The 12,132-nt window shown below is 44.3% G+C and overlaps 1 protein-coding gene across 1 annotated transcript; it reads left to right on the plus strand.

Moving 5' to 3' along the window:
- Nucleotides 1–769: 769 nt before the first annotated feature.
- Nucleotides 770–11,705, plus strand: DYRK3 (dual specificity tyrosine phosphorylation regulated kinase 3). Its single transcript, XM_032422175.1, has 3 exons — nucleotides 770–1,007; nucleotides 3,007–3,118; nucleotides 7,260–11,705. The coding sequence occupies exons 1-3, from the start codon at nucleotides 931–933 to the stop codon at nucleotides 8,832–8,834; spliced, it is 1,764 nt and encodes a 587-aa protein (XP_032278066.1). The 5' UTR covers nucleotides 770–930; the 3' UTR covers nucleotides 8,835–11,705.
- Nucleotides 11,706–12,132: the final 427 nt, after the last annotated feature.

Genomic DNA, 12,132 nt, shown 5'->3' on the forward strand with positions numbered 1-12,132 from the left:
TTTGAAGACTTCTAGTTCGGGCTGCGCCAACTAGAAGATCCTGGGGAAGCAGGGCTCCCCTGGCCTCAGTTTCCTCGTCGGTAAAATGGCTCTTTGCGCCCTACCATCCGCGGCATCCGGTGGCAGGGGAGTCAGACACATGTCAGCTTAAATTATGGATCCTACTTAAATCTGTAAAAGGGGGATGTCATTATGGTGTGGTCGCTGAGATTAAGTAAAACAGTGTTCGTAAGCGCTGGTACAGTGTCACTAAATGAGTTTATTACGCTTCCTACGTTTTTATTATTGCTTTCATTACCCTCCGGCGGGAGGGGGAGAAGCCCCTCCGTGGGAAAGCCTAAGGAAATTACACGTTTTTCATTAATTTTTTAAAATATATTCAAGGGAGGTTTCAGAGGTTCAGGCTACAACGTGCTGAAGGACAGTAGACGGTGAGGGACGGGCCGCACTTCTGAGGCAGAAATCCGGGGGTAATCGCTACTTTCACAAATCCTCTGTCGGGGATTTTCTCCCCCCCGCGGTAGCGGCCCCCCGCCCCTCACTCGCTGACAGAGAACACCCGCCGCACAGCGGACTGACGTCCCGCCCCGAACCTCCCGGAGCCTGCGCGAGTGGCAGTGCCGAGCGCCGCGCGGTGGGGAGAGGCCTCGGGCCCCGCCCCCATGCGTCACCGCGTAGCGGCGAAGAGGCGTTTCCCGGGGCGTGCCGCGGTTGCTAGGCGACCACACCGCTCCCCCTCCCGCCCCTGTCGCTCCTCTCCCCACTCCCGGCCAGGCGAGTCGCGAGCAAAGGCGCGCGGATCTGCAGTGTCTGGACGAGATTCCCCCGGGAAGCGTCGCGGCCCCGGCGGCAGCCGCCCCAGCGCAGGTGGACCCTGCACTCCGGACCCTCCAACCGCCGCCCCTCCCCCCGTGGGTCCCGAGCTAGCGGATGGGAGGCACGGCTCGCGGGCCGGGGCGGAAGGATGCGGGGCCGTCTGGAGCGGGACTCCAGCCCCAGCAGCGGAGGTAACGGCGCCGCAGGGTAACGGGCTGGGGGCGCCCGAGTGGGCGGCTGGCGCAGGCTGGCGAGGTCCGGGGGCGGGGAAGGCCTGGGCTGAGGTTGGAGTGAGCCCCTAGCAGGAGGGACGAGGGAAGGGTTCTGACCGCCTCCGGGGGACCGGCCCACCTTCTTCCCCTCCGTCAGCTCCCCTCCCCCCCCCAGCCCGCCGTGATCGGGGGAGGGGGCTAGAGCGGAGTTAGGAGAAGCAGCCCTAGATCGGGGATATGGTAAGGAACTCTAAGAAGCTGGGACTTTTTGTGGGGCTTTTTAACAAACTGGGGGAGGCAGGGAGCAATACCTTTCAAGGAAGCCCTGTTGCTCAGAGCAGATAACCAAGGGCTGAACTCGGGGTTTTGCCATGAGGGGTGCGGTCTGGCTTCGGATATGCAGGTTAAGGGTTGTGCTGAGTAGGGCTTTCTGGGGATCCTATTTTGAGAGATTCTCCACCTTGCATTGTGTTTTACACCTAAAAGGAGACAAGGGACCCCCCCCGCCCCACCCCCGCTTCATTTGCATGCAGACTTCCTTTGGGTAATTTCCTCTGCCTATTTATAGGAATACTTGCAGGTCTTCAGTGTCTTTTTCTCTATAAATATGAACGCCTGTCCCATTTTATTTATTATATTCATGCTGTTAGCGAAGAGTCAGCCATATCCCGAATTTTTGTTGTCAGAGAAGCAGTTTCCATTAAAGATGTAAATAATGCTATCAGAATGTGAGCTAGTTTTTAAAAAGAATATTCCAAAAAATGATTTTAGTGGACTTTTTAAATTATTTGTATTTCTATGACACATCAATTAAGAAAGCTCTAGAACTAATTTTACAAAACCGTTTCTAAAGGCAACTTTAAATTTGAAATAAAAAAATTGAAATAAATATTTCAGCATATTTTAAAAGATTTTTAAAAATTTTCCCCCTGCAACCCAGTCATCATTATTGTATTTGTAGTGTATTATGTAAAAATGATACAATGAAAGGCTGATAATGTGTGATTGGGAAATTCATGTTCTTAGTGGCAGATGAAATACATTATCTAGGACCATCTTGTGGATTAAATAAACCCTCTCCCTCTTTTGTGGTGGAGGCTCAGCGCTAAAGAACAGAGAGGTGGTCCTTAGTCCTTTAGCATCTAGCTTCCACCATCCACCAGAAAATGAAGTGGGTAAAGAAGTGAAATTCAGTACATTTTGTAATTTAGAGACTCCCTTTAGTATTTGTTGTGCTTTTCACTGTATGTTTCTACAAGTTAGATAGATGTTAAGTGGGTGCATAAATAAATAATAAAAAGAAGAGAGCCCTAAGAAGACCTTTTATTTCTTGCACGTAGACTGGAACTATTCTTCCCATTATAACATGTGGAAAACAAGCTCAGGAAAGAAGGTAGTGGTAGAGCTGAGATTAGAATCCAAGTCTCTGACTTTTAAAATATAGTTACCTCTGCCTTTTTTTTTTTTTTCTCTGTCTTTTCCTGTTCTGGTTAGCTTTCAGGCTTCAGATTCAAACTAGCCTTTCTTTTTTCAAGTAGTAAGTTAAATGAGATCCTTTTGATAGTCCCTTTTTTAAATTTTTTTTAATATTTCATTTTTAACTAATCTCTACACCCAACATGGGACTTGAACTCACAACCCCGAGATTAAGTCACATGCTCTACCATCTGAGCCAGCCAGGCGCCCTGATAGTCCCTATTTTTTAACAACATTCACAAAGTAAGACTTGTTTTAATTATTTCAAAATACAAACCTAGAAATGCTTTCCTTTTTAAAAAAAAGAAAAGTTGGGTTTCCTCTATTCTTTTGCCAAATACTCCAGTTGTTTGTATTCAGTGCCAACATGCAGTGTAGACATTTTTTTTGTATTAGTTATTTGTGGCAGATGTGAGGCAATAAAGGCACAGAATGTTTTGAAAATACAAGTTTATATACTTCAGTTACTGATGAGGATTTTATCTGTAATCCTTTCAACTAGACTGGGGGATGGTGTCTATGATACCTTCATGATGATAGATGAAACCAAATGCCCACCCTGTTCAAATGTACTCTGCAATCCTTCTGAACCGCCTCTACCCAGAAGACCAAATGTAAGTAAATGAAGTGGTTCTTTGCTCTCTAGTTGTCTTGGAAAGAAGGAAGTGCTACTTAATGCCCAAGGTACAGTTACCTCTTGCTGGCAACCCAGACTCTTTTGTGTCCTTTTGGTTTCTCTTGACTTTGAAATAACAATTGCTGTGGTCCAAGTTTAGCTTTACAGACTGATTTTGATTTGGAGCCACAAGTATTCCTTTCAGTCACTGGGATAAATATATGGCATTAGTAAAAAAAATAATAAGCTACTTTTATCTGCTGAATGTTTATTTTGTTATAGAATGACACAGTGTGTTGTAAAAACTCATTTTAACAAAAACCAGAAACAGAAAATACCCCTGAATTCATAGATCTGCCCATTTTTTTTTCCTGCCAGATAGAAGTGCAGTCCTAGCTTATTAGTATGCTACAGAGAATCACTTTATGGGTCATAAATAAAATTTGAATAGTACAGTTTGGTTTTGATGCATTTAATCATTCTGGATCTTGCAGACATTTAGCTTTTGACACTGTTTTACTTAAGGTAATAAAAAAATTAATTCATATTCCCTCAGCATACACAGAGTAGTAGGGAGAATAGGGTTTGGACAAGTTCCAGGATAGAGGGAAGCTATCCTGTGACTTTAACATTTGCTGCATTTATCACCTAATGAACAAATTGAATAACTGAATATACTGATTTGTAATTTCTCCTTCACATTTCTGCATTTAAGACCTCAGATTGTTTCTATATTCCAAAAAAAATCACATGCATTTTTCATAGCCCTCCCCAACTTTTTGTCAGCTTTTGCTATTAAAATCAATCTTTTCACTAGTTCTGAGGCTAATATTATTACAAAGTATTGCCTAAATGTATTTGGAAGGCTGGTCACCCTATTTTTAACCTGTTCTCTGGAGTACAGTAAGTTTCCTTTACATTCTCAGCAAGCTTATTTCTTTAGTATGTGAAAGACCTCTGAGAGCTCCAGAATCCCATACTCCTCTGGTTGACCATCAGTTTTCTTGGTTACTGGCTGCCAGTTAGCGTGTCTCTGTGGGAAACTTTTTTGCAGTTGGGCTGGGGCATTAACATGTGACTTAAAAGTTCATTGTAACTTTAATTTAGAGTTAGCCAATGCTAATCACCTCCCAGCAGGTCAATTAAATTATATGTTTCAGGATCAAAATGAATTTCTTACTGTATAATATAAAGAGTAACCGTTTTTTTGGGACATAGGCTTTTCATTCTAACCTAATGGTGTCTTTGCAAACTTTGCTGAAAAAAATGCTCCTTGACATCTTGTTGACATTTATAGTTCATTATGACGTGACTCCATCCCCAGATCCTATTGCTCTTTTCACAAAGCCTTTAGGCTTCATTGTTTATCCAAGATGTTCTTACGTTCTCATTGTGTACTATAAATCATCCGCTTATAGGCTTTTATTGGGTTAAGCTTTGTGTTGCAGATTTAGGGCCAAGAGCTAGGAAAAGAGGATGGAGTGTTTCATGTCTGGATGAGAAGTATATTCCTTCTCAGAATTTCTCAACAAGATCTTCAAGACTTGATTAACACAGTTGAGGATTGTATTTGAAATGTCAAGAGCCCTCCAAATTAACAGTGTATGTGAAGCATTCTTAAATAAAACATGATTAATCTGGCATTATCTGTCCCTGTGGTATAATGACATAAGAAAATAATTGGTATAGTTGGTCATATATACTGCTTGGTTATTGTGATTATAACTACAGACTAGAAATGTATAGTATTTTATAACTATTATCCTTTAACATGCGTGCAAATTGTAGATTCTACTAGAACAATGGAAGGAAGATTTTATTTATAGCACAACAGTCTTGATACATAATTGATTCAGGCCAGGATTTGAGTTATGTACAGGAAAGGAAAGAAACCTAAGAAGAGAACCCCCCCCGTGTGGAAAAACTCCTTCCTGGAATTCTTCAGATGCACTGGAGATTCAAACCTTGATAATCCGTAGTGGACTGTACCTGAAACATGGTGTTCTGCTCTGGGAGCCACACTTCAAGAGAGACATGAAGTGCAGCCTGTGTTGAGAATGTGAATAGGATAGTAAGCAACCATGTGAAGTAGAGGATGTAATGGGATGATGAGCCCAGGGAAAAATGGTGGGGGCAGGACAGCCCCTTTTAGGTATTGAAGGACTTTTACATGAAATTTGGACATTCCTATGTAGTTCCAGGGGGCAAAATAAGACTCAGTTCACAGGGAGAGAGATGTAGGCTCACTCTAAGGAAAAACCATGAGTCAGGAAATCCAAATGACATCCTTAATTTTATTGTAATAGTTCTGTGAAAATTAAATTTCTGTTCTGTATCTGTTCTTATTAATGTTCTGTGCCTGAGACCCTCTCTTTATCACAAACAGAAATGAAGACCTCCAGAGCCAGCACATTCTTACATGTAGGCAGAGTAGGTAAAATACCCAGGGATGGACCCTCAAATCCCTTTCGTACCAGCTTGTCACTGATGACCACGGTTCCTAGAGAGTCATTCCTTTGGGTTAAGGCATTGCTCTTCTGTTAAAGTTCCAATATCTTGGAGAGGTGACACCTTAAATTGTATAGCAAGTTGAAAGCAGGTTTTATGCCGGAGAGAAAGTGCGTGAGGTATTTCCATGTATCCTAAAGGAGGGCCTGTTGTGGGGCCATCATGCTGCAGGAGACCTGTGTAGTGCCAGATGTCTGGTGGAGGGAGACTGGAGATATGGAAGGAGGTCCCACAGAGAGAAGAGAGAAACGGAAAGGGCAAAGAGAGGGCGTATAGTTTAAACCTTAATATGTTGAGAATTTTATCTAATTATTACCAGTGTTTGTAAAATGTTTTATAGCTTGTAAGGGTCATTCACATATATTATTAATTATAATTTGATTCACACAGCATCCCGCAAGTAGGTATTATTCACATTTTATAGATAAAGAAACTAAGGCTAAGAAACTGGGCAAAAGGTCAAGCAACCTGCCCAAGGACCTACAGCTTTTAAGCAGGATAGCCAGGACTCCAACCTAAGCCAAGCCTGTCAGGCATCTCTTTTCTTCAGCATGTGTCCCCAACACACTCGCAGTAAATATGTAGGTGCATTAAAGTTAGGTAGTGAAAATTCTAAGGAAAACTGGCTGAGATGCATGCAAAGTTTCGCTTTTATTATGTAAATCTACCTAAAACCAAACAGTTTTAATTCCCTCATTCAGCCAAGCCTATCTCCTCGGGTGGGGCTTGGATTCTCACTGTTATTCATCAGATACATAAAGAATTGGCCCAGAGGATCTCAGAAGTTCTCTCTGGCTTAGAACTCTTGTGATTCAGTGAGCTGAGCTACAAGCATTCAGTCATTTAGGGGGGAACCTGGGAGTAGATCATGAAGTCTTGCTTGATTCCAGGCCACAGCCATCATTCAGCCCTAGTGGAGAGTAGTACAGGTACTAGGAGAACCCGGTGCCAAGTGGTGTTCGTGGGAAGGGTGCTGGACTGACAGAAGACCTGCGTTCAAATCCTGTCTCTGTCCCTTTTTGGTGCTTTATCATTTATGGAACACTTTTTTTTTTTTTCTTTTTCTCTTCCTTTTCTTTTTATAGAACACTTTAATATGCATATTTTGATTCTGATATATGCCCTTAAGAATTGGGAGGATACTTGAAACAGTAAACAATATGAGACAATATGTATATAATCACGTGCCAGATCAGGTGGTACAGATTTGAAAAGCTACAGTTAGGATATGAGGTTAATTAGCAGGGGCTTGGAGTAGTTCTAGATGGAAGGGAGGGACTTGAATTGGGCCTTGAAAGAGTGCAGGATTACAGTGGGTGGGGTGAAAAGACTCAGCAGAAAGACATACCTATTAGAAGGAACTTAGCACATTTAGGGTTTGGTAAGAAGACCATTCTCTCTTGAACAAAGCAAGGCATATATCAGGGGTTGAGGTGGCCATAATACTCAGGGGGTCTGAAGATCGATATAACACAAGTCTCTATTGACTCCTGCTTTACTTATCTCACTTTTGGGTCATTGTAACCTATGTGACTGGACAGTTTTGTTGTTGTTCAGGCAGGGGAAGGATTCTTTCATCCTTCCCCTATTTTTAGTGGCTTTACCATTACATTCATTTTTCTTTTCCATAGATCACTGCTGAGCAGTTAACAAGAGATCACACTCAGCACTTCCTGAATGGAGGTGAGATGAAGGTAGAACAGCTGTTTCAAGAATTTGGCAACAGAAGATCCGATACTCTTCAGTCAGATGGCATCAACGACTCTGAAAAATGCTCTCCTACCGCCTCTCAGGGTAAAAGTTCGGATACCTTGAATGCGGTAAAACCCAGCAGTTCAGCCAAAGCATCCAAAGTGGTACCACTGACTCCAGAACAAGCGCTGAAGCAATATAAACACCACCTCACTGCTTACGAGAAGCTGGAAATCATCAATTATCCGGAAATTTACTTCGTGGGCCCAAATGCCAAAAAAAGACATGGAGTGATCGGGGGTCCCAATAACGGCGGGTATGATGATGCAGATGGGGCCTATATTCACGTGCCTCGCGACCATCTAGCTTATCGATATGAGGTGCTGAAAATTATTGGCAAGGGAAGTTTTGGGCAGGTAGCCCGGGTCTACGATCACAAACTTCGACAGTATGTGGCCCTAAAGATGGTGCGCAATGAAAAGCGCTTCCATCGTCAAGCCGCTGAGGAGATCCGGATTTTGGAGCATCTTAAAAAGCAGGACAAAACTGGTAGCATGAATGTCATCCACATGCTGGAAAGTTTCACGTTCCGGAACCATGTTTGCATGGCCTTCGAATTGCTGAGCATAGACCTTTATGAGCTAATTAAAAAAAACAAATTTCAGGGTTTTAGCGTCCAGTTAGTTCGCAAGTTTGCTCAATCCATCTTGCAATCTTTGGATGCTCTCCACAAAAATAAGATCATTCACTGTGACCTGAAGCCAGAAAACATTCTTCTGAAACACCATGGGCGCAGTGCGACCAAGGTCATTGACTTTGGGTCCAGCTGTTTCGAATACCAGAAGCTTTACACATATATCCAGTCTCGGTTCTACAGAGCTCCAGAGATCATCTTAGGAAGCCGCTACAGCACGCCTATAGACATATGGAGTTTTGGCTGCATCCTTGCAGAACTTTTAACAGGACAGCCTCTCTTCCCCGGAGAGGATGAAGGAGACCAGTTGGCCTGCATGATGGAGCTGCTAGGGATGCCACCACCTAAACTTCTGGAGCAATCCAAACGTGCCAAGTACTTCATTAACTCCAAGGGCCTACCTCGCTACTGTTCTGTGACTACTCAGGCAGATGGGAGGGTTGTGCTTGTGGGGGGTCGCTCACGTAGGGGTAAAAAGCGGGGTCCCCCAGGCAGCAAAGACTGGGTGACAGCATTGAAGGGATGTGAGGACTACTTGTTTATAGAGTTTTTGAAAAGGTGTCTTCACTGGGACCCCTCTGCCCGTTTGACCCCAGCTCAAGCACTAAGACATCCATGGATTAGTAAGTCTGTGCCCAGGCCTGTCACCATTGAAAAGGTGTCAGGCAAACGGGTGGTAAATCCTGCAAACGCTTTCCAGGGACTGGGTTCCAAGCTGCCTCCGGTTGTCGGAATAGCCAATAAGCTTAAAGCTAACTTAATGTCGGAAACCAGCGGGGGTATTCCTCTGTGCAGTGTACTGCCAAAACTCATTAGCTAATGGACAGTGCTGTGCCCAGAGACGTCTATGTTTGTATTTTTAATTATCTTGCAAACCTGAACATGGGGAAAAAATACAAGCCCATCGGTGGATATGTTTTTGTTAGACTAGATTTCTTTTTTTAACAAGGCAAAACATTTTTATATGACTGTAACAGAACTCTTTAAGGGCTAATTACCTAACCAGCCTGTGTTGGCCATCCTGGAATGTACATTAAATGACTTTTTATAGGTCAGTGCATCTTCGTTATTGTCGTCAGATGTACAGCACCTGTGTATGCTGCTACTGGTTTAAGTCCCTTTCTCTCAAGATACAAGGTGCCCCGAGAAGTGTATCCTGACCTCTCGTCACTTCTCATTTCCCTCAGCCTCTGTTCCAGAGGGGTAGTTTGGGACATGGCCGTGGTTCTGGATGAGAGCTGAAGCTAGCCCTCTTGCCCCAGCAGGCCATTCTCACCTCATCCCAGGTGAAAGGGCTCAGCAGAATATGGGGCAGGGGAAGGTTCTGGAACTCTTAGTCACTTGAAGAAGTGGTGTCACTGCTTCTCAATGACTCATTTCTCTTTCTCTCAATCCTGTGATGTGTGCTGTTTTAATTTTATATTGTTGTGGTTATTTTTACGATTTTTCTGCTTCTGATTTGTTTCCCGGGAAAAGCATTTTATGGATGTCCTACCACTTTACCAAGCGCTGGTTTTAAAACTAAGTCCTGTGTATCACTTTACCACCCCACTGCACCCCTGTTTCCCGGGGACATAAAGCAGCTTCTTTGCCCCAGATGAATGTTAAAGGTAGAAGCGGCAAGCCAACTGCAGTTCCCGAGTTTCTCAGAACCCTGGAGACCAGCCTCCTTGCTGTATTGCCATGGACTTCTTCCTTACAAAAGTGATCACTCTCAGAGAAACCGAACCACGGCCCACTGCCCTCCCTCCTCTCTCCCCAGCCCGCTGCCACCTCAGCATGCCACGATCTCCCCACGGTCAATTTAAGCCAAAGACTGTTCCCCAGATTCTGAGTGAACTTCAGTTATAAGAAAATCCACACACTGGTGGTAATCCATTTCTTTTTCCTTCACTTCAACATCCTTTCTTTTTCTCTGCTAAGATTCAGTGAGGGCTGCAGTAACGCTAACTGCCAGCCAAATGTCTTCCTTGGAAGGGTGGAGAAGGTACAGTAACTAAATAACCCAACGCTACTGTTTTCTTCCCCTCTACTTTCACCCTCCAAGAGTATGCCCGAACTCTGTCCTCAGAGTGGATTCTCTGAGGTAGACCATTGCTTTCTTCAACACCATTCTCAGGATGACCCAGTTCCGTTTTTACTGTAGAATTTAGTCTGCAACCTCCATAAGGTCGGAAGATCATAAGATCGCTGGGCAACACCATAACCAAAAGAAAAGAAATGCCAGGGGCACATCACCCCTGCCTTACCCAAAAGCACTCAGATTGCCACGGCACAGGCTGTGAAAACTGAGAGCAAACCACGTGGCCTTGGCCCCGGGCACAAGGGTTCAGACTGAGGCCTCAGCCTCTTGAAAAGGGCATGTCCTGGTGCTTCTGGTGACTGAGCAACTGCACTATTTAAGACTTGAATCGCTTCTTTCGCCCCGGGTTTACAGAAGGCGATGGAATCCACACCTCCTGTGGGCCCCTCCAACTCCTGCTAAGCTCTCTACCTAACGGAGAAGTGGCAGAAGAAGCCCCCACGTTATCTTGGCAGAGCATGTGTTGAGGTTGTTTTGCCCGTTGTTATCAGTGTGGAAGACCTGCTCTTTTAAGCAAACAGTGTTAAAAAGACTGCTGCCCCAAACACATCTGCTGTGCCCAGGATCTGGATGTTTGTGTTTGTTGTGAGCGATCTCCTTGGTCAGCCCACACCATCTGTGACGGGAGAAAAGGAGACCTGTGGCTGAGGTTGGCACGTGGTCTGTTCCTGTGCATTGAGCAGACTTAGGTTACTGAAACTAGGCCAAGCGACAGGCTGTAGACTGCCCGTGACACCACAGACAAATTCTAGAAAGCTCTGGGAAGGTGGATGGATGTGTTTCTGCCTAAGTTTGGCAACCTAGAGAGTGACACAGCAGAGTCATCCAGGCTGGCTGGGACGCCTGGCTTCAGCAGCCGAGTCAGGTTTGGGGAGAGTGGGCTGTTTAAAACGTGCTGGCTGTGCCAGATGGATTTGGGGAGGTTTAGGAGTTGGTTTCACGTTTAGGGGCAAGTTGTCATTTTTAGAGGCTGTTACCCGGTGCCCCCTTTTATCAGCCACTGTTAAATTGTCATTTGGATCGCTGCCCGTAGCAGAGAGTGACTGAATTGGATCAGAGTTAGTGCAGAGATTCAGGCTGTCTTACTGACAGTTACTGAATTGTTCTTTAGCCATGTTTGTTCTTTTGGTCATTTCAATTAAACAGGTCAAGTTGGTTGACTTCTACTGATTTTTGAATTGACAGAATCAACTAAGTTTCCGAATTGCTATTAGCACTGTGAAAAGAGTTGGGTAGGAATTTTTGTTTAATTTTATTCCTACAGTCATTTTTTTCTCTCAACATGACTTTGAGATCTAATCCAGCTAATACCTGCTCCTTATATCATACTCTGTCCTACCTTCTGTCCTCAGAGTGATTGATCTGTTCATTCATCACGTGCTATCATGATTTCTCCTTTATTGGAATGTAAGCTTCAAATGGGCAGGCCCATGTCTTCGTGATGCTCTAAATGAACCAGTTGTAATGCTGTTGATCATGTGCAGGTGATGGAGGTTCATTTCCCTCCATATACCAGGAATGTGCTCACCTCTCGTCTTCTTTTATTTTTATTTTTTAAGATTTTATTTATTTTTTCATGAGAGACAGAGGCAGAGGGAGAAGCAGGCTCCCCGCGGAGCAGAGAGCCCGATGCGGGACTCGATCCCAGGACCCTGGGATCATGACCTGAGCCGAAGGCAGACGCTTAACTGACTGAGCCACCCAGGCGTCCCTTCTTGTCTTCTTTTAAATTGACCCACACAATCTCCAGTCTCTAATCTCTCCTTTTTGAGAAAGGGTAATCGGAGAAGGATTATGTGAGGACACCTCCTTCTGGTCCAGCACTTGACATCTTGGTAATAGTGAAAAATGCAGCCATAAAATAACCTTAACTATGACTTAAAGATTCTGTTTCTGTCCCTTGGAGACTCTGAAAGAGGAGAGGGTGTATACCTGGCTCTTCCCCAGAAGACTGGTTTATGACTATAGTAGCATGCTTTAGTCCTCGGTGGGGTTTTTTGTTGGCTTTGGTTTTTGCTTTTTGGTTTTTTTTTAG

This window comes from Phoca vitulina, unplaced genomic scaffold (assembly GCF_004348235.1).
Source record: "Phoca vitulina isolate PV1807 unplaced genomic scaffold, GSC_HSeal_1.0 scaffold26, whole genome shotgun sequence".
Lineage (NCBI taxonomy): Eukaryota > Metazoa > Chordata > Mammalia > Carnivora > Phocidae > Phoca > Phoca vitulina.

Bases quoted from the DNA above. Each gene is read 5' to 3' on its own strand.
- DYRK3 (XM_032422175.1), top strand. From the start codon at position 931: ATGGGAGGCACGGCTCGCGGGCCGGGGCGGAAGGATGCGGGGCCGTCT. The intron at 1,008-3,006 runs GTAACGGCGCCG...CCTTTCAACTAG, and splicing joins CTCCAGCCCCAGCAGCGGAG to ACTGGGGGATGGTGTCTATG. The intron at 3,119-7,259 runs GTAAGTAAATGA...TCTTTTCCATAG, and splicing joins CTCTACCCAGAAGACCAAAT to ATCACTGCTGAGCAGTTAAC.